Here is a 21,453-nt window from a genome sequence, read left to right on the forward strand (position 1 = left end):
CCGTCACACTCTCGTCTCACTCTCTCTCAACTCACTCACCACGACACACTCTCTCTCACGTCTCTCCCCCGTCTCTCTCTCTTTCTCTCTCCCCGTCGTCTCTCTCTCTCTCTCTCTCTTCTCGTCCTCACCTCGACTCTCATCTCTCTTCTTCTCGTCTTCTTCTTCCCCACAGTCTCATCTCTCTCTCTCTCCTCTCTTCTCTCTCTCTCTCTCTCTCTCCCCGTCCGCTCTCTTTCTCTCCCCCGTCTCTCTCTTCTCTCCCCTCGTCTCTCTCTCTCTCTCTCTCTCTCTCTCTCTCTCCTCTCTCTCTCGTCTCTCTCTCTCTCCGTCTCTCTCTCTCTCTCTCTCTCCTCTCCTCTCTCTCTCTCTCTCTCTCCCCCGTCTCTCTCTCTCTCTCTCTCTCTCCTCTCTCTCTCTCTCTCTCTCTCTCTCTCTCCCCCGTCTCTCTCTCTTCTCTCTCTCTCCTTCTCTCTCTCTTCCCCGTCTCTCTCTCTCTCTCCCCCCGTCTCTCTCTCTCTCTCCCCCCCCGTCTTCTCTCCTCTCTCCTCCCCCTCTCTCTCTCTCTCTCCTCCCCCGTCTCTCTCTCTCTCTCTCTCTCTCTCTCCTCTCTCTCTCTCTTCTCTCCCCGTCTCTCTCTCTCTCTCTCCCCCCGTCTCTCTCTCTTTCTCTCTCCCCCCGTCTCTCTCTCTCTCTCTCCCTCTCTCTCTCTCTCTTTCTCTCTCCCCCGTCTCTCTTCTCTCTCTCTCTCTCTCTCTCTCCCCGTCTCTCTCTCTTTCTCTCCCCCGTCTCTCTCTCTCTTCTCTCTCTCCCCCGTCTCTCTCTCTTTCTCTCCCCCGTTTTCTCTCTCTCTTTTTCTCTCCCCCGTCTCTCTCTCTTTCTCTCCCCCGTCTCTCTCTCTTCTCTCCCCCGTCTCTCTCTCTTCTCTCTCTCTCCCGTCTCTCTCTCTCTCTCTCGTCTCTCTCTCGTACTCTCTCTCTCTCTCTCTCTCCCCCGTCTCTCTCTCTTTCTCTACCCCCGTCTCTCTCTCTTTCTCTCCCCCGTCTCTCTCTCTTTCTCTCCCCCGTCTCTCTCTTTCCGTCTCTCCTCTTTTCCGTCTCTCTCTCCCTTTCTTCCGTCTCTCTTTCTCTTTCTCTCCCGCTCTCACACACACCTGTCTGCTCTGGGCAAGTTGATCTCAGGTGGTTGTGTTGAGCTATGTGTGTGCGCTCGTGTGCCTGCGTGTGTGTATGGCAGGCTGCGTGGGGACCGTTAATTAGGCATGGAGTCCCTAGCCAGCAGGGAGAGGTACCTGGGGGGACAGGGGAGACAGATTTAGGGGTCTCAGGGCACCATTGGTGGCCAAATCAGCCAGCAGGGGCCCCTGCATTTATCCCACAATGCGCCCCTGAACAACAGGTCTGTGACAGACAGGAGAGCCCAATCCCCCAGAAGGCCAGCCACATGAGGTCTAGCATTGTCTTGCATTAGGAGGAACCCAGGGCCAACCGCACCAGCATATGGTCTCACAAGGGTCTGAGGATCTCATCTTGGTATCTAATGACAGTCAGGCTACCTCTGGCGAGCACATGGAGGGCTGTGCGGCCCCCCAAAGAAATGCCACCCCACACCATGACTGACCCACCGCCAAACCGGTCATGCTGGAGGATGTTGCAGGCAGCAGAAGGTTCTCCACGGCGTATCCAAACTCTTTCACGTCTGTCACATGTGCTCAGTGTGAACCTGCTTTCATCTGTGAAGAGCACAGGGCGCCAGTGGCGAATTTGCCAATCTTGGTGTTCTCTGGCAAATGCCAAACGTCCTGCACGGTGTTGGGCTGTAAGCACAACCCCCACCTGTGGACGTCGGGCCCTCATACCACCCTCATGGAGTCTGTTTCTGACCGTTTGAGCAGACACATGCACATTTGTGGGCTGTTGGATGTCATTTTGCAGGGCTCTGGCAGTGCTCCTCCTGCTCAAAGGCGAAGGTAACGGTCCTGCTGCTGGGTTGTTGCCCTCCTACGGCCTCCTCCACGTCTCCTGATGTACTGGCCTGTCTCCTGGTAGCACCTCCATGCTCTGGACACTACGCTGACAGACACAGCAAACCTTCTTGCCACAGCTCGCATTGATGTGCCATCCTGGATGAGCTGCACTACCTGAGCCACTTGTGTGGGTTGTAGACTCTGTCTCATGCTACCACTAGAGTGAAAGCACCGCCAGCATTCAAAAGTGACCAAAACATCAGCCAGGAAGCATAGGAACTGAGAAGTGGTCTGTGGTCACCACCTGCAGAACCACTTCTTTATTGGGGTTGTCTTGCTAATTGCCTATAATTTCCACCTGTTGTCTATTCCATTTGCACAACAGCATGTGAAATGTATTGTCAATCAGTGTTGCTTCCTAAGTGGACAGTTTGATTTCACAGAAGTGTGATTGACTTGGAGTTACATTGTGTTGTTTAAGTGTTCCCTTTATTTTTTTGAGCAGTGTATTTATCCCCACAGTCATTTTTTATGGGTATATCCGGTTGTGGTTAAGAAAACAGTGCATGTGGTGGACTATGAGAAGAGATGGGTGAAGTGACATGCCTCACAAAGTTTAGAACAACCAGGGTGACAGTCGTAAGGGGCGCTGCCTAGCAACCATCAAGAGCTTAAGAGCGTAGTGCGTGCCAATGCCGCCTCAGCACTACGGCTACATTTCATACTAAGTCGTAGGCAGAACTTTGCCGCAGTCATGACTAGGTCTGTTGGCGGAAGTAAAAAATATAGGCTTTGTCACCAGAAATACCTTTCATATATAAAGAAAAGTCTGCAAAAAGTTGGTCTGAAAAACATCTTGGTTTGAAAGGTGTATAAGACTATCTCTGCCCCCCCCATGTTGGTCTGTCACTCAGAGGTTTAAGGCACCTATCTAAAAGACTTAAGTTAGTCTGTGATTATCCTAATAAATAACAACCTGCTACTCACACCTGCCACAACCCGGGTCCCTGGTGTGTGTGTGTACTGTCTATTCATATAGGTCTGGTGAGTGTGTGTACTGTATATTCATACAGGTCTGGTGTGTGTGTGTACTGTCTATTCATACAGGTATGGTGAGTGGGTGTACTGTATATTCATACAGGTCTGGTGAGTGTGTGTACTGTATATTCATACAGGTCTGGTGAGTGGGTGTACTGTATATTCATACAGGTATGGTGAGTGGGTGTACTGTATATTCATACAGGTCTGGTGAGTGGGTGTACTGTATATTCATACAGGTATGGTGAGTGGGTGTACTGTATATTCATACAGGTATGGTGAGTGGGTGTACTGTATATTCATACAGGTCTGGTGAGTGTGTGTACTGTCTATTCATATAGGTCTGGTGAGTGTGTGTACTGTATATTCATACAGGTCTGGTGTGTGTGTGTACTGTCTATTCATACAGGTCTGGTGAGTGTGTGTACTGTATATTCATACAGGTATGGTGAGTGGGTGTACTGTATATTCATACAGGTATGGTGAGTGGGTGTACTGTATATTCATACAGGTCTGGTGTGTGTGTGTACTGTATATTCATACAGGTCTGGTGTGTGTGTGTACTGTATATTCATACAGGTCTGGTGTGTGTGTGTACTGTATATTCATACAGGTCTGGTGAGTGGGTGTACTGTATATTCATACAGGTATGGTGAGTGTGTGTACTGTATATTCATACAGGTATGGTGAGTGTGTGTACTGTATATTCATACAGGTATGGTGAGTGTGTGTACTGTATATTCATACAGGTATGGTGAGTGGGTGTACTGTATATTCATACAGGTCTGTCCAGGGGTGTTAATCCGGACTCTCCCCCCCGGCAGAGCCCCCCTGAGATCCCGCTAAGCCACTTCATTTACTTTGATCCAGTTTGGGGTGGCAGTTAAATTTCCCATAATGCTGTTGATCAATGATTTCCTTTCAGCGCTGATGTAATTAGTCCAGTTTAAGCCAGTTTTGCACCACAGTTGGGCTTTTTTGGGGGTGGGTCTGGAATTTATTATTCAGGAGCTTAAAAGGGGGATCGATAAGGGCTAGCAGTTCTGCAGAGGGTAGTTTGTGTGTGTGTGTGTGTGTGTGTGTGTGTGTGTGTGTGTGTGTGTGTGTGTGTGTGTGTGTGTGTGTGTGTGTGTGTGTGTGTGTGTGTGTGTGTGTGTGTGTGTGTGTGTGTGTGTGTGTGAGTGAAAGTTGTTTTGTGTGTGTGTGTGAGTGAAAGTTGTTTTGTGTGTGTGTGTGTGTGTGTGATAGAGTGGTGTGTGTGTGTGTGTGTGTGTGTGTGTGTGTGATAGAGTGGTGTGTGTGTGAGAGAGAGAGGTGTGTGTGGATGAGTAGGTGTGTGTGTATTTTGGATGTAGAGAGTGGGGTGCAGGTGGTGGACCTGAGCCTCAGGACCTCAACGAAAGAACCGATGGTTCACCCAAAAACTCCTGATGACTCTGCCACCCACTTCACTGAATATATCAAATCTAACATCGGTGCAGTTTCCCAATGATGATTAACAAAAGCAACTACAATAATTTCAGCATAAACAATTCTGTCCACAATGAATTATTCATTCGATTAAAATATAGACGTGTAATTGCCTTATGAGTTGGTTGTTTTATAAATTAAGTTGATTAAACGGAAGCCCTTTAGCAGGCGGGCCGGATTGAAATTCTCTGGAATGATTAATATGCGCAGTCGGTCATATCTAACGTTCTCATTATCACTAAAGTGCTATTACCTCACAATTACAGTGAGTCAACACTCCATTTCATAATGCAATTACAGACAATTCAACAAGTCAGCTGAAACTGAAACACAGGGTTCCTTGATAATTGTGGCTATTAAACACAGTGTAGGGAAATGAGTGTGCACACTGAGTGCTACTGGTAAGTGTTAGAGGTTGCTTTATAGGCCTAGTGGCAGAGCTGGCTGCTGTGGCGCCTGTATCGATGACGTGCTTTACCAGGTGAAATGGGGACTGAGGTACAGCATTAGGAGGGTACCCCCAAATGTTAGCTCAGTAGAAGTTTATTAGAAACGTATGAAGGCATTAGTGGTAAGAGAATGTTGCTGTGCATGCGTAGGTTTTGTAAAAAATAATAAAAAATTATACGCCTAGGAGCTTGAATTCAAAGTGACCAAATACAATGTATGTAGCCCATTTGGAAATCAACTGTTACAAGCATTATGCTCTGATCAACTGAGCCCTTCAAATCACAATGTACATGGAAAGTATGTGTGTTATTTTCCTTGGGTGTCAAAAACATGTCTGACGTTGTTGGCTATGTTAAACAGGAGAAGTCACAAAGAATGATGCTAGTTAATGTTCCTCTCGCTCTGTCTACATCCAAAATGGCATCCTATTCCCCACATAGTGCCCTACTATTGACCAGAGCGCTATGGGAATTGCCTCTGTAACCACGCCCTTCTCCCAGAATCCTCCTGAAACGGTGTGACCTGAGTTCCACGCTACAATTTTCACACGGTCCACACTCACATTCAGCCAGGTACACACACACACATACACACACACACACACACACACACACACACACACGCGCACACACACGCACATCCTCCCCACACACGCACCTACAAAGTTTCCATATCTCGCTCCAGAGCTAATGTAAGTGGGGAAGAGACTCAAACCACTCAATTAGAAGCAAGGGCTTAGAACAAGGGGAGGAGGGAGAGTGTCTGAGTGTGCCTGTAGTTTACAGAGTCATTGTCTCAGCGTGAATTACAGGCCAGCTGTTCACCCTGCCCTGGCCCACTCCCAAAAAGGTATCCCAGACCCACTCCCAGACCTATCATTAACATCACCTGGGCCAGGTAACTTTTTCCCTCTGAATGTTTTGAAATCGAGATTTAAAAATGTTTGAATTCGGGAATGCTTCTCAGAAATGTATAGTAGTAGCCTTTTAACCTTGTTTAGGATAATTCACTGGTTGGCTACATCATGACAGTAGTTCTCCGCTGGCATCTGTCTTGATTGACCTGTTTTTTAAGTTACTAGCTGATCAAGTCGGGGCAATAAAATGAGACAGAGCGTAGAGTAGTTTCAAATGGAAAGCCAAACTAGGCCTATATCCCAACAAGACCCTGCGAATTAGATGGGCTGAGGCGGCCATGGCCAAGGAACGCAAGGCTGCTCCACCAAATAAAATGAAGGGGGTGTTCTTTTAATTGCGTCGAACAAAACAACAGGGGCTAAGTAATGGGTTTTTAAATCGAAGCACATTTGGAGGGAATTGTGTAACGCCCTGTGTGGGTGTGGAGCGGGAAAGCACAGAGACGGCTGGAGTGGGCGGCATTGTGCGGCGAGAACAAAAGGCGAAAAGTTGGCACACGGAGGAGCCTGCCAGAGCTCTGGAATGAAGCACTGCGGCTAATTACCGACACACATTGTGCATTTGGAGGTAGCGCCACAAAAAGTGGATAAAGATTAATTTCATACCTCATCCGCCTCGCTTGGGAGAGACAGAGGAACAAATTCACTAAATTGAAAAAGCGACTGAGCGGATATGGCAGATCAGAAGGAGTCAAGGCTCTGAGTGTAACTACAATACCTTTGTGGCGAGGCCTCCTTCTATCCCTTCCTTTATCCCCTCCTTTTCTTTCAATCGCATTGACTTTTCTCTTTTTCTCTCTTCCTCACGCTCCAGCTCTCTCCACCAGCCTTTCCTAGAGGCAAGTGGGAGTCAGGGAGAGATGGAGAAGCTGGTGCCTGGCTCCCAGTGCCCAGCGGTGGGGTCTGAGCAGTGGGCCGGTGGGGTGTCTGGTAGTGGAATGACTCCTGTAGGTTGGCCCTCAGCCTGTGGTGGGAAACTCTCTGTTGGGAGAGGCAGTGTTCAGAGTTGGCAGAGGAGGGTCACGCTAATAGAGCTGCAGTCTTAGGCATAGTCTTTAAATGAACCTATAAGGGACTAGAGAGAAATGGTCTCAAACACTGTGATGCTGAGGGGGATGGCATCAGCTCTTATACAGCACCGGGCCAAGAGAGGGAGGAGAGGCAGGAGTTGTTATTGCTATTTTTATTTCTAGTTTTCAGAAAGAGTGCTAACATCTCTTGTCATGTTTGCTCTGCGTCAGTCCAGAGCATCCAAACTTCTGGTCTGCATATTTTATTTTTTTCAAGCTTTTTTTTCTAATTTGACGAGGGTTGGAAAATCATCTGTCATCCAGAAAAACCGTGGCAGGCCGGGGTGTGTGTGTGTTTTTATTTATTTATTTTCCTGTGGAGGAGGCTTGGTGAGCGTACGGCCGCGATTTGGAGATGAAAGGCGTAGAATCATCCCGATTCCTGCCCTGCCACTGAACCAGTCAAATTCCCTGACAAAGCTGTCAAGCCTCATTTTGCCTCTAACTGCCCGAGTAAACTTGGTCTGCCATTTGCAATAAACAAGAGTCGAGGCAAAAAGCACCCATTTCAGTCCATGTCAAACCCCACTGACTTAACCTTTTGAGTGTGGTTGTCAAAAAAAAACACCTCCTCCCCTGATTTGTTTTGTATCGCTGCATTTATTCATTATTTACTCCCATTTGTTGCTCAGAAGGTGGAGAGAGATAAAAGTCAACCCAGATGGAGCCGTTAAAAGGCCCATCCGTAGTTTGCAGCGGCCGCCCGCAAATTAGATTAGTGCGAAAGTTCTGTACATTTGATCCGATTGTTCTCATGTTTGGCGAAGGTGTCAAATCAGCGGGCGCTTTTTAACAAGCTGCAAAACGAGGCTGGTTGTTGCTGTAATGATGGCGAAGGCTGAGACCAGCATTCTCACGTTGTGCCTGTTACACGGTATGGGAAACACCCGATACTGCACTGCTGAGGAGCAGCAAGGCGAGACGGGTGCACATCGCATACCGAAATGCAGCCGGCTAAATTGCAAGAGGCGGCACGCACAAATAAATACTTAAAACCTTTTGCGCGATGTGAAATGAATGGCTGTTACATGCTCAAAAACCTGACTGATGTACTCATCATAGTTGGCCAGCTATGACGTTATGTCATTACCTCTGTAAGGTGTTTTGAAACCAAAGGGAGCTCTCCGAGGAGTTTAATTGTTGAGCCTCTCTGAGGGTGATAGTGAGGATAAACAACACCGTGTGTAGTTTGGTTTCTGTCCAGCAGTTCCTCCACTGGTGTGAGAGGCAGAAGAAGGCTCTCCTCCCTGTCCGTCCGTCCGTCCGTCTGTCTACATGTCTGGCTGATCTTTCATGTGTGGAGACCCCTAGGGGGAGCTGTACCTGAGAACAGCGTAGTCTGCCTGCTGCACGGACACTCCTTGCATCAGCCTGGGTCGTGTTCATTAGGGCACGCAACTGAAAGTTTTGCAACGGGAACGCGAAAAGTAGCATCTCTTATTGGACAGGTGCACGCTGTACCTCCCTGTTTCAGTCTGGTTTCTTCTGTTTGGTGCCTAATGAACACAACCCTGGGTTGGGTTGGCTATAGAGAACCAACATGGCTACAGAACATGCTTACGCCCTAATTATGACATTGTAGATTTTTTCCAGTTGGTACTGTTTTTTGTTGTTGTTACCATAATAGAGGAACTCCAATATAAGATGTGTTCCTTTTTCTCCCTCTGTATCGTATCGTACCTCACTCCTCCTTCCACCTATATCATCCTCCCGTCCCATCTCTGTGCGCACTGCGCAGAGACAAATAATGAAAATGCTCGGCTTGGCCGTAATATTTTTGCCGGGATGTTAATTTTAAAGTCAAAGGGGCAGCTCCCTTTTCATCATGGCGGAGGCAGTGGGAATATTCAGCGCGCTGCAGATGTTCATGAATAATGTCTACGTCCAAACCCCTGGCGCGGGGGAAAGGAGGGAGGAGGAGAGAGGAAAGGGGGGCCGAGGAGGGTGAGTGGGGAGCGGGGCCAGATGAATTACACGTAGGGGGGATCTGACAGGCGACTCCGAAGCTTTGTGATCATTCCAAAGTTCTAATAATCTCTCTCACCTTCTCCATCTCCCCTGTAATGAAAGAGAATAGGTGATTGCACCTCGGGCTATGTTCCCCGGTTAATGACTCCTCCAAAGGCAGAGACCGGCCAAGGAAAAAATGAACTTTGAATGAGCGGCGAATTGGCTCTGACAGTGTGATAGACCGTGACACAGATTCTGTAGCAAAACAGACGTGGGCCTAATTGATTATCAATATTTTAAGCAAAGTGGTGAAAATAAGCATTAAGAGATGAGAGAAGGGGGTCTGCTTGGGTGCCTTAGAGGGGGGCTCATTTCTACCGCTCTCTCTCTCCCTGCCGGTCCTCTCTCTTTTTCCCTTTTTTTTCCCTCTCTGCCCTGCTCTCTCATTATTTCTCTCTTATTGTTACACTCTTTTTATCTCTCTGTATGAAATAAAAACCATACCTAGATAGCTGTATTTTTCTTTCGCATACCTGATAGGGCTAGGCAAAACACATCTCTCTCTATCGTTAGAAAGGTCTTCTAATGATGTGTTCTGTCTCTCTGCTCCCTTCTCTATTTTAGCCTGTAGTGTTCAGTGGAGCGTCTTGTCCTTGCTGTTTGTAGTCCAGGGGCCACGTCCATCCTCATCTCTCCTTCTCCGGAGGGCTTTGGACACACACACACACACACACACACACACACACACACACACACACACACACACACACAACACACAACACACAACACAGGCCCAGAGGACCACCAAGTCTCCACCTCCTTTGTCCTCCATGTTTGTTATCTGATATCAACAGTCTTGCTGAGCCCTATTGAGACTACACAGGGTACGGGTCTCCCTCTTTTCTCTTTCTAAGTGGCCGCCCTCCTGATTCGCCTTGTGTCGGCCGGCCGATTAGCGCCCAGAGTTTGCGTTTCATGTGCGGGGGTCCTGCTCAAGCTGCAAGCCTCCCTCTTCTCGCCCACTCAGTCACAATGAGATCCTGCGCTGTCTTTCAGCGCGGAAACCAAGCCTATTATTCTCCATTCATCACATCAGCACTCTCACCACACACCGACTCAGGAACACACACCCTACTACACACTCGTACACTCCCAACTACACCCACACACCATGCGCATACACCCTTCCCCACCCATGTGCACAATGACAATATGCATACACACACGCTTATACTCTACCACAGACACACACACATACTCACAGACACATATTCTTAGCGGAAATACACAAGCCCACTTAAAAACACCCCATACTTAAAAATAAACACAGCATGTTAGACATGCATTGTGTGGCCCCCCCCCTCCATCCCTCCTAAATCCCAGCAGTGGACCAGTTCAAAGAGGCAGTCTCCTGCCACAGCAGCAGGAGGAGAGAGAGCAGCACAGCGGAAGGAGAGGCGAGAGGGAGAGCAGCATGGGGGGAGAGAGAGATACACCAAGGGAGCAAGAAAAGGGCAGAGGAGAGTGATGAAAAGACCTGGTCAGGGTGAGGGTGGAGGGATGGAGGGGGAGAGGTGTCATCCAGTGTCCCAGCCCTCGTGAATATTTCACTCTGTGATATCTGCATTATGTATTTTCTTCATAAAGCCCTTTCAGGACCTTATCTATATTTTCTAGGGTTTGTCAAGGCACTTCTATGTACTCTGTTTGGCATAGTGGTAGTGAACTCTGGATGGCTGTTCAATAGTAAGCGTTTATGTTTTCAACCTCAGGGCTATGTACGGTCCACAAGGTCATCTCACCCTGACTCCAACCTGACCGCGAGAGGCCTGTGATCCTCCATGCCTTTCCCAGAAGCCCTTTTTCTGACTGAAGGTGTTGGCCCCCGTACCCTAATGGGCAGCGGTGAAACTGTGGAATTATGGGAAAGCTTTGCTCTTTGGTTTGGGAGAGGAAGGTTGTGGGCCTGCTGTGCTCCTCTGACCTGAACCACACATGCACGTCCACACAATCTTCACTCTCTGCTCCTGCGCCCACATGAAGTGAGCCCCCTAGCCTTGCTGTGGAAGGTTCTGGCCCCAGGATAGGAGACTAGGACCCTCGCCTCTGTAACCCATGCATGGGGGGCCACGTGTGCCTAGGCAACTGGGTGCTCAGGGACCTGGGAGGTCCATGGTGTAGCTGGGTGGGTGAAGGCCTGCTGTGGCCCAGGACGGGGCCTCCACCACCCCAGGATCCTCACCTCATCTCTGGGCACAGAGAGCAGCTCCAACAGCCCATAAACAAACAGCAGCATAGTCCACTGGAACTCTTAACTGATCCTGAATTAAAAGCAGGCAGAGCCTAAGATGTCTCATGTGGAAAATAAAAACTAGCCTTTACCGTCTCTCTACCAAGCTGTTGACCTTAAACCTCATAATTCATTCTGATTATTAAGTAGAAAATCATCTGTTGTCTCACATAGACACAGTTTGTTTCCTCTCTCTGACGGAAATGCATAAAGTTTTTTTTTCTTATTTGGAAATGTGTTGTCTGATTACGAGATCGGTGAAAACTCGCTTCTCTGCACCCCTCATATCACCCTCCCACTCGCAGCTTGATTGGCATCTGTTGAAAATCTTGGGTGAAAGAGAGAACGAACGGCTACTCATCACCGCAAATTGTTTTTAATTAATTGGATTTCTCATCAGTCTGAAGAACTCTGCTTTTATTTCAAGCCTCCTCAGTGAGACAGTGTAATTTCTTTGATTGAGCCTCTTCCCCTCCCATAGTCCGACAGTCAGCCTGCGTCCCAAATGGCACCATATTCCCTATATTGTCCAAAACTTTTGACCAGGGTCCCATAGGCACCCTATTCTCTTTGTATGGCACTACTGTTAGCAACACCCACCCGTAGCACGCGCTCCAGCAGGTATATTTCACTGGTCATCCCCAAAGACAACACTTCCTTTGGCCGCCTTTCCTTCCAGTTCTCTGCTGCCAATGACTGGAAACGAATTTCAAAAATCACTGAAGCTGGAGACTTATATCTCCCTCTCTAACTTTAAGAATCAGCTGTCAGAGCAGCTTACCGATCACTGTACCTGTACACAGCCCATCTGTAAATAGCACACCCAACTACCTCATCCTCATATTTTTACTTACCCTCTTGCGCTTTTGCACCCCAGTATCTCTACTTGCACATCATCATCTGCACATCTATCACTCCAGTGTTAATGCTAAATTGTAATTATTTCACCTCTATGGCCTATTTATTGCCTACCTCCCTACTCTTCTACATTTGTACACACTGTACATTTTTCAACAAAAAAATGATATTGTGTTATTGACTGTACGTTTGTTTATTCCATGTGTAACTTTGTGTTTTTGTTTTTGTCACACTGCTTTGCTTTATCTTGGCCAGGTCGCAGTTGTAAATGAGAACTTGTTCTCAACTGGCCTACCTGGTTAAATAAAGGTGAAATAAAAAATAAAGAAAATAAACTGTTGTGCACTAGGGTGATCCATCATGAGGATGGGATCGAACCAGTGTGTAGCCTCGTAATTGAAGCTTTTTCTAAGAATATAGCAGGAAACACAGGGAATAAAGCAGCCTCTGAGACGATTGTCAATGAATAATTGATTGAATTGGTAAGATATCTCGTTCTAATTGTTTTGTTTGTTAATATTTTATGGGCCGTCATTACATTCTCTTGATAGTAGATCAGAGGCCACGGCTGGATGGCAGGCCGTGTGGTTGGTTCGGTCTCTGCCCTCTCTTTTCAGGGGTGTATTCACTTGGAACCGAACAAAATCAAACGGGACGAAACAGGGAGTGACCTCCCTGAATTTGTCCAATTAAAACTCATGATTTTAGTGCAAAACGTTTGCTGTTGTGAAAAATGTTGCTACAGTGTGCACTAATGAATACATCCCAGGTTTTTTTGCTCATACTTTCTATTTACTATAGGAAACATGAAGTCACTGTTTCAGTGTATTTTTGTCCATAATTGTCTGTGTTTTATTGTCCATACGTTTTTATCATGCTTCTCTGAAGGCTTTTCCACCCACCTATTGTTCAACTGTTCAACTAAATGAAAGCACCGGCCTGATTCCCCTGTTCAAAATTATGCCTTACAAGGTGTACATGGACTGGTTTTAATAGGACTACATGCACTTAAGCCCATCTGCACGTACACACCCACACACAGGCCTCTGGTATTCTCGTCTGTTACTATGGCACACAGTATCCTGTGCCACCTAGTGGCAGATAGTGGCAGTGCCCTGGTGAAAAACACTTCACCTCTTGCCCTCATTATTCCTAACTGTGACGCCATATGCATTCTAGTGCTAAAGGAAGCCTAGAGAGGCCACAAGGATTCAATTTTATTTAAAAGCTGATCATTTTATCCTTTCATCCTATTCACTTAAATCCGTCTCTCCTCTCGTCTCCTGGCCTGTGGACAGATGGATGGATGTATGGATGTGTGCGTGTGTGTGTACGTATGTGTGTCTGCACTGTGCAGGTTGCCTGGCTGCGGCGCACTGTAAAGTGCATTCCTGATTCAATGGGACATTTCTCCAATCGCGCGGTGCTGCTGCTAATATTATGTTTGTCGTTGGGCGTAAGGTTGATTTATCATGCTTCCTCTCCTCCTGACATTCAGATTCCCTTTGATTGGCGGGTGGATAACAGGAACCCCCCCCCCTTCTACTCTCCATACACACACACATACGCACCCACAAACACAAACACACGTTCGGTAAACGCACATACACACATTCACATACAGTACAAACACACTCGCCCACATCCAGCACACACACACTTACACACACATACTAGTGATGCGCAGATTGACTTATAACCCGCCGTTCTCGTGGTTATATCTGCGGGGCGGGGTTTAGGGTCATGAAATATTGTGTTGATGAAGGGCGGGTAGGTGGTGGGCGTGTTGAATTAAGCCGGAACAATGCATTAAAAATCCATAAATGTATAATTCTTGTGCACTTCATATCTATATGCTACGTTGAGGTTTTTCTTTCATCATGTTTTATCGGGTGTTAGTGCCTAAACTTTAGGGACAACTGTACACATGCCAAATACATGCCAATTGCCAAATGCTTTTGAGCAGAAAAAGTTAACTTCGATCCACTGAGAGAAAAAGGACCATGTTTGAGTTTAATTCAATAAGGGAAAAGCTGCGAAATGGAGAGTTGAAAATAAAGAGAAGGGAGTTCCTGAACAGTAGCTTAATGCTTGGGAAAGCTGTTATGTGTGATGATTGCGAGGTGCTATATAAATCTGACAGTCACAAGACGGGGACTTCATATATGGCACGTCAAGGGAACTGTCCCCAAACGTCTTTGCTGCGAGGGAGAAGCCGAGATGGAAGAAGAAACTTTACAGATGTCAACTAGATTAAAGCGTTCATTCTATCGCTGTATGACATATTTTCAGGTGAGCAAGGTTTTTTTTTGTCTTCTAGGGCAGGGGTGTCACTCATTCCATGGAGGGCTTGTGTCTGCTGATTTTTGTTTTTTTCTTTCAATTAAGACCTAGACAACCAGGTGAGGTGAGTTCCTTACTAATCAGTGACCTTAATTCAATCAAGTACAAGGGAGGAGCGAATACCCGCAGACACTCCGCCCTCCAAGGAATGAGTTTGACATGTGTTCTAGGGCAACAAGTAACGAGAAGCTGCATGTATCTAATTATAGACAAGTTGAGTAACAAATAGGCTACTAAAATGTTGGAAATTGTAGTCAGAAACGTAGGCCTATCTAAATAAGGCTTACATAAAATATTGTTCCGGCGGCTCTCTACAGTGCATTTTCTATATTTACGGGTGCGGGCCTCAGATTTCCCCTTTATCACATATAGTAGGGTGGTTGCAGATGGGTTATTAGCAATTGCGGGCAACCAAACAGCTGGCCCACGCATCACGAACACACACACACACCCCTACCCACACATCCGTAACATGTTGAGAAGTGGGTAATACTCAGAAGCGGACTTTTTTGAGCATCTCTATTTCAGTCGGAACAGTGCTTCTCTCTACGTTTTTCTATCCTTTTCTATCCCACTGTTTTCCATTTTGGTTTGATACTATTTGCTTACTGTTAGTCTTTGTTGTTCCGCAGGACGTATTGAGCTGTGTCAGTAGACCAGAGGTTCTGTTTGCACTTCCTGGGGGTTCTTCGAGTGGAGTCTGTAGTGTGCAAATGAGCTCTTCCTCCAGGCTACTCCCTCGCACAATCCACTCTATCTATTCCCCTCCGTCCACTCCATTGTTTGCGTTGATTTCCTCCAGTCCCTTCTCTCGTTAACGTCTCGGGCTGAATCCCAAATGGCACCCTGTTCCCTATGTGGTGCACTACTTTTGACCCAGGGCCCGTAGGAGATCCCACGGGGCTCTGGTCAAAAGGAGTGCACCACATTGTGCATGGGGTGACATTTCGGACAGAGATCATGTCTCGACGTTGGCTAAGCTATAGGTGTGTGGGTGATGTGAATGGGATGTTAGAGGGGGTTATAGAGAGCCCTGTTGAGGGAAAGAATCTGATTTGTTAGTCAGTGTAGATCAGTCTAAAAAACCCTTCCCTCTCCCCCTCCTTACACCACGACCTCCACCACCACCGCCATCACTACCAGCTGTAGTAGTATGATGCATCCTAAAAGGCACCCTATTCCCTATTTAGTGCACTACTTCGGGGCCCTGATCAAAATGAGTGCACTACGAAGGGAATAGGGTGCCATTAAGATACAGACTTAGCACTAAAACCCCTCCTTCTGGGTTGAAAGGGGACCGAGCGCCTGATGGACCAGGGAACTTACGAACGAGAGGGAAATGCAGAGGAGACTAGCGGGGTGTGAGGGGGGGGGGGGGGGGGCAAGGGTTGTTCCCCCATGGACTGGACTTCTCTAAGGCGGTGGGGGCTGGATGGGGGTAGAGGTGTGTTGTGAGGCACACAGGCAGGCAGGGAAGCGTAGCCTCCCGTCCCCCTGTCTGTCTGCCCTCGGTGGGCGCAGTGCTCTAAAGCGGAGCCCCTTTTCCTCACACGGGGGTGTTTGATTTTGATATTCTGGCCTGAGTAATTAATCACAGAGGAGCAGGATGAGCATTGTTTGGTTTGATTGAGAGGCCTGAGGCTGAAGGGGAGAGAGAAAGAAAGAGAGAGCGCTGGTGCTCAGGGATGGATGGATGGATGTGATGGAGGAGAATAGGTAGAGTTTGGTGTTTTTGGAGTAGGAGTGTGTGTGCGTGTGTGTGTGTGTGTGGTGGGGGGGGGGGGGGGGTCTATGCCTCTGAGTCATGCTCTAAGGACGATTTTATCTGCCAGTTTTATTTAATTTATTTATTTTCACCTTTATTTAACCAGGTCGGCCACAAGTTCTCATTTACAACTGCGACCTGGCCAAGATAAAGCAAAGCAGTGAGACACAAACAACAACAACACAGAGTTACACATGGGATAAACAAATGTACAGTCAACACAATAGAAAAATATATGTACAGTGTGTGCAAATGGAGTAAGATTAGGGAGGTAAGGCAATAAATATGCCAAGGAGGCGAAATAATTACAATTTAGCAATAACACTGGAGTGATAGATGTGCAGATGATGATGTGCAAGTAGAGAATCTGGGGTGCAAAAGAGCAAATATATATATATATATATATATAAATATATAAATAAAAATATGGGGATGCTATTTACAGATGGGCTGTGTACAGGTACAGTGATCGGTAAGCTGCTCTGACAGCTGATGCTTAAAGTTAGAGAGGGAGATATAAGTCTCCAGCTTCAGTGATTTTTGAAATTCGTTCCAGTCATTGGCAGCAGAGAACTGGAAGGAAAGGCGGCCGAACGAGGTGCTGGCTTTGGGGATGACCAGTGAAATATACCTGCTGGAGCACATGCTACGGGTGGGTGTTGCTATGGTGACCAGTGAGCTGAGATAAGGCGGGGCTTTACCTAGCAAAGACTCATAGATGACCTGGAGCCAGTGGGTTTGGCGAAGAATATGTAGCGATGGCCAGCCAACGAGAGCATACAGGCCCCAATGATGGGTAGTATATGGGGCTTTGGTGACGAAACGGATGGCACTGTGATAGACTGCATCCAATTTGCTGAGTAGAGTGTTGGAGGCTATAAGTCAGAACCATCCAGAGTAGTGATGCTAGTCAGGCGGGCGGGTGCGGGCAGCAATCGGTTGAAGAGCATGCATTTAGTTTTACTAGCATTTAAAAGCAGTTGGAGGCCACGGAAGGAGTGTTGTATGGCATTGAAGCTCGTTTGGAGGTTTGTTAACACAGTGTCCATAGAGTGAGTAACCGTCTCATTTGGTCTTAATAACGGTAACCTCCAACCTCACACACACAAAACGTATTTTCCTGTGTGTCTCTCTCTAATACATGCTTACAACAAACATCCTTGTCTATCACAGACATTGTGCCTTTCTTTTTTTGCCTGTGTCAAATAACACAGGTGTTTGAAGGTATTCAAGGTAAGTGTCTTCCTCACATAAACCAGAATAAGAACAGAATGATTTGAATCCCCCTCTGATATACCTAGAATCCACTTACTACACCGTAGAAAACATGTCATAGCCAACGCTGTTTATTGTTCGCCATAATGAAATGCTTAAGAGAAATTGATGCGCCGAGACACAACATTTGAGTGGGCCGCCGCATCTCTCTCAGGCAATTCATCAGCGATGACTCGGTTCCTTCGCTCAGGCGATTTCCCCCAATAATGAAGATGTTAGCAGAGATTAAAAAAGATAGTGCCGAGAATGGCAGGGCTATCAATACGGCCTGTAAATTAATTACGTTTCTGTTGCAGTATATCATTTATTTCAAAGCATTAACGTCTCCGAGGGGCCATTGGGCTTTATTGCTATCGTACTAGTTGATGAGTGAGCGGTGTAAAATTGAGTCTGCAATAGCATTACACTTAATGAGTTTAAACTTTTCCAAAACAGAGAGGAGAGAGAAAGAAGGCGAGAGGAGAACTAATATGAAATGAATGTGGGTGTACCGTGTTTGTGAGTGAATACAGTATGTGGAAGTAGAGCGAACAGGTCTTTGTGTGACTGCATGTGGATGGACTAGGGGTGTGTTTGTGCTAGTGTGTTGACGCACACAGATGCAGGCCATAAGTTGTGCCCTCTCCCTGTGACTCCTCGGCCGCTGTCTTTGTTTAGTAATTGCTGTAGACAAAACGGCCGTCACACTAGTGCCACGGCTGCTTAACTCAACAGCCACAGTCTGATGTGACTGACGTTCCTGCCTCTTTAGGACAATGACTTAGCTCCAAATGGCTTCTAACTTCCCTAATCCCGCCAAGTTACCACCTCCCTTCCATCACCACTAGCCACTGAGTGAGACAGACGGGGGTAAGTGAGACAGATAAGAGAGGTGAAAAAAGACTGAGAGAAGTGAGACAGTGAAGAGTGATTTGTCATTTATTTTCTGTTTCTGTTTCCTCCCCTCCAGCCCTTTACTTGGTTCTCTTATCCTTCTGCTTTGCACACTTTCTCCCTGTTTCTTGCCCTCCCTTCCTCTCTTCTCTCTCTTCCTCCGTCTCTCCAGTATACTGCTCGGGGCGATAGCACAAAATCAAACTGTTTATCCATCTCTCATCTCCGCTCTGCCTCCAGGGGATCCTGCCCCCACAAACAATGAAAGTCGGTCCTCACAACGGAGCCAGATCCTGTTTAATTACATCAATAAGGAGAGCTACTGGAAAACATTAGTACAACCTTAATACAAGCTTACCACGCCACTGTTATATAGCCAACACACTGGTAATGTACACTCATAAACAACAGCACACACACAGCCGGATATACGCAATATAAATAGATTATGGGGAATATCTGTCAGCGTATAGAGAACATCATTGGGGGTATATCTCTTCGTCTATTAGGGACTCCAGTTCATCGTTGCATTCCTGACAATTCTGTGATGGGGACTTTGATTAAATTAGGTCATAATAAAACAAAGTGTTGGGGACGGCAGAAGTCTTTCACTTCATTTACACTTCATTCTGTCTTGGCTGGAAGGGCCGAGGAGAAGAGATGAGAGGAGGAGGGGATGCGAATGGCGGGCTCTGTTGAAATCCAATTGTGATTATATGTGTAATTGCAGCTCGGGGAGCCCCGGGGCCTACAGAGCTATGTAGCGACGCCGGGTCTATGTTTCATTCAAATCATCATCGAGGAACGGAGAGACCAAGAGAGCAAGAGAGAGAATAATACAGACAAATGCCATGCAGGCCCCGCCTGCTGCATCCAATCCCGTCCTCCTCATCTTCTCTGGCTGGATTAGCCGCAGCTCGTTAGCGTGCAAAAATGTAATAATGCAAACATCAGGTGGAATTGGGCCGGCTCCATTATCAGCCTACAAGATGGATGATGTGCATGGGGCGCCACACAAGGGGGCCGGAGGGGCGAGGGGGCTGCAATTTAGATTCAATAAACTAGCAAACCAAGAGGCCCCCCCAGATCTGATTTATCTCTTACTCTACGGCCAGTCGCTTTTTCTGAGCTGATTTCCTATTACTGCTCTGGGAGAACAATTCATTGGGATAATGCGCAGGCCAAAAGCAGAGCCTGGGTGGCCCCTGAGACCGTAAGAAACCAGATCGGGGAGATGGGTTAATAGGTTTAAGAGGAACGATAAGCAATTAAATCTAAGGCCCGAGTTCAGTTATTACATTCACGAGTGAGATATTAAACCTAAAGAGTTAGGTGGGTTATTCAACATAAGACTAAGCTAGCTAGGTCTCTATATTAAAAGTGAGAGAGGTTATCGTGTTAAGGGGTTTATCGGGTTAGGGAACAACAGAGAAAACTCCTCCTACAACACTTGATACAAAGACACTGCTCAGCGACGTGTGTTATGTTGTTGCTACAAGAGATAAGAAGAAGAAGAGATAAAGAAATTTGCTCTGCTCATGAGGGTTTCTTTCTTTCCCAGCTAAAACCGATGAGGTGCTGAAAGCCAAGGAGAGGAAGGACGAGGAGGCCAAGAAGATGAAGATGGAAGGTGAGCCTGGTCAATGTCATCAGTTTAGTAGTGGAGGTGGTACTGTATGTGGGCTGTGTAGCGTGATGTATTACAGTACACATAATTAATGTTCCCTAAAAAAAATGTGGCACAGCAAATTTCAGGTCTTCTGAGTGCAAACTTGAATGATGTGAACACTGACCCTGTACCCACTGTAAGATACAGTTTTAACAGTGGCCAAGTAGGTTATTGTTGCTATTTGATCATAATGTAGGCCTACCAGAGTAGGCCTACATTCAAGGTGGCCTACTATCAAGGAGGTGACTGAAAATGTTTTTGTGTTTGTTGCAAGAAACCACTTTACAAAATAAAATGCATTATTATTCCCATACCATTATTACAGAGAATCAGACAAATGATGCTACCCTCTGCCTATTGGCTACTTAGCTTATTCAAGCCTGTCTCAAAATGCAACACTGCCCCTTTATGACAAAAAAAAAGCTCTCTACCTGACTTGCTTTTCAAAGATGTCTAGAAATGTATAAGTTTGGTGCTCTTGTAGGAAGTTATCACTCCCCTACTGCTGACTACAAATTATCTATAACCGGGCTAATAACTCACTAACTAGCAAAGGATATTAACAAAATGTGCACACGTGGCTACATGCAGCTCTCGCTTTGATCTCAAAACAAGTGCATCTACTCCCGACCACAGCTGTAAACACAGTCCAGTTCAAAGTAAATGGCACAGATCCATATATGGCAATGGTCTATTTGCATACAGGCCTACTGCATCACTAATTGGTTATGCTGCACATGTCTGTGTAGAGTACGGGCTGAGCTCTGCGCAATAGAATCCTACTCCGATGCGTTCTGTCTACAACAAAATCTCTTGCATAGTTTGTTTTGTTTCGGTATGTTGCGTTGAAAGTGGCTAATATTGCGTTGATTCTATCACTATTGCCACAGTAAAGGGAAACATTGATAGTGTTAACCAACTGGGAGAAAACTAGAAAGTTGAAGTTCAATCTAATGCTTCTCTCCATGGGCTGATATTTCTTCTGCGCTCTACGGGGCAGTCCCTGGGGAACTGCGTGGCACCGCCCGCGCATGCGCACAGTTTAGAGGGAACATTGCCCATAATGCTCTGTGTAACATCAATACATACTGGGTTTGTGTAGCTGAGTGGTGGTGACAGACGGATGGGCAGGCAGATGGGCAAGCAGACAAACGCGCTGGCGTACAGGCAGAAAGACAGACAAGGCTGACCAGTGAGCAATTGGCCAACTTCTTCAGTCTTTACTTACAGTGCCTTCAGAAAGTATTCACACCCCTTGACTTTTTCCACATTTTGTTGTTACAAAGTGGGATTAAAATAGATTTTCATTGTAATTTTTTTGGTCAACGAGCTAAACAAAATAGTCTGTCAAAGTGGAAGAAAAATTCTAGCATTTGTAAAAAAAAATCATGAACAGTTTTACACTAATATATCTTGATTAGGAAAGTATTCAACCCCAGTATGTTACAATCACCTTTGGCAGCAATTACAGCTGTGAGTCTTTCCAGGTAAATCTATGAGCTTTCCATACCTGGATTGTG

General features: G+C 46.6%; 1 protein-coding gene across 1 annotated transcript in view; it reads left to right on the top strand.

Annotated features, from left to right (window-relative positions):
* Positions 1-19,894, top strand: part of LOC129832500 (serine/Arginine-related protein 53-like) — a gene marked incomplete at its 3' end in the record, with an annotated part of 156,829 nt that extends 136,935 nt beyond the window's left edge. The window contains 1 exon segment of the mRNA XM_055896622.1: positions 19,826-19,894. Within this exon segment, the coding sequence (XP_055752597.1) occupies positions 19,826-19,894 (69 nt within the window).
* Positions 19,895-21,453: the final 1,559 nt, after the last annotated feature.

Source organism: Salvelinus fontinalis, chromosome 33 (genome assembly GCF_029448725.1).
Source record: "Salvelinus fontinalis isolate EN_2023a chromosome 33, ASM2944872v1, whole genome shotgun sequence".
Lineage (NCBI taxonomy): Eukaryota > Metazoa > Chordata > Actinopteri > Salmoniformes > Salmonidae > Salvelinus > Salvelinus fontinalis.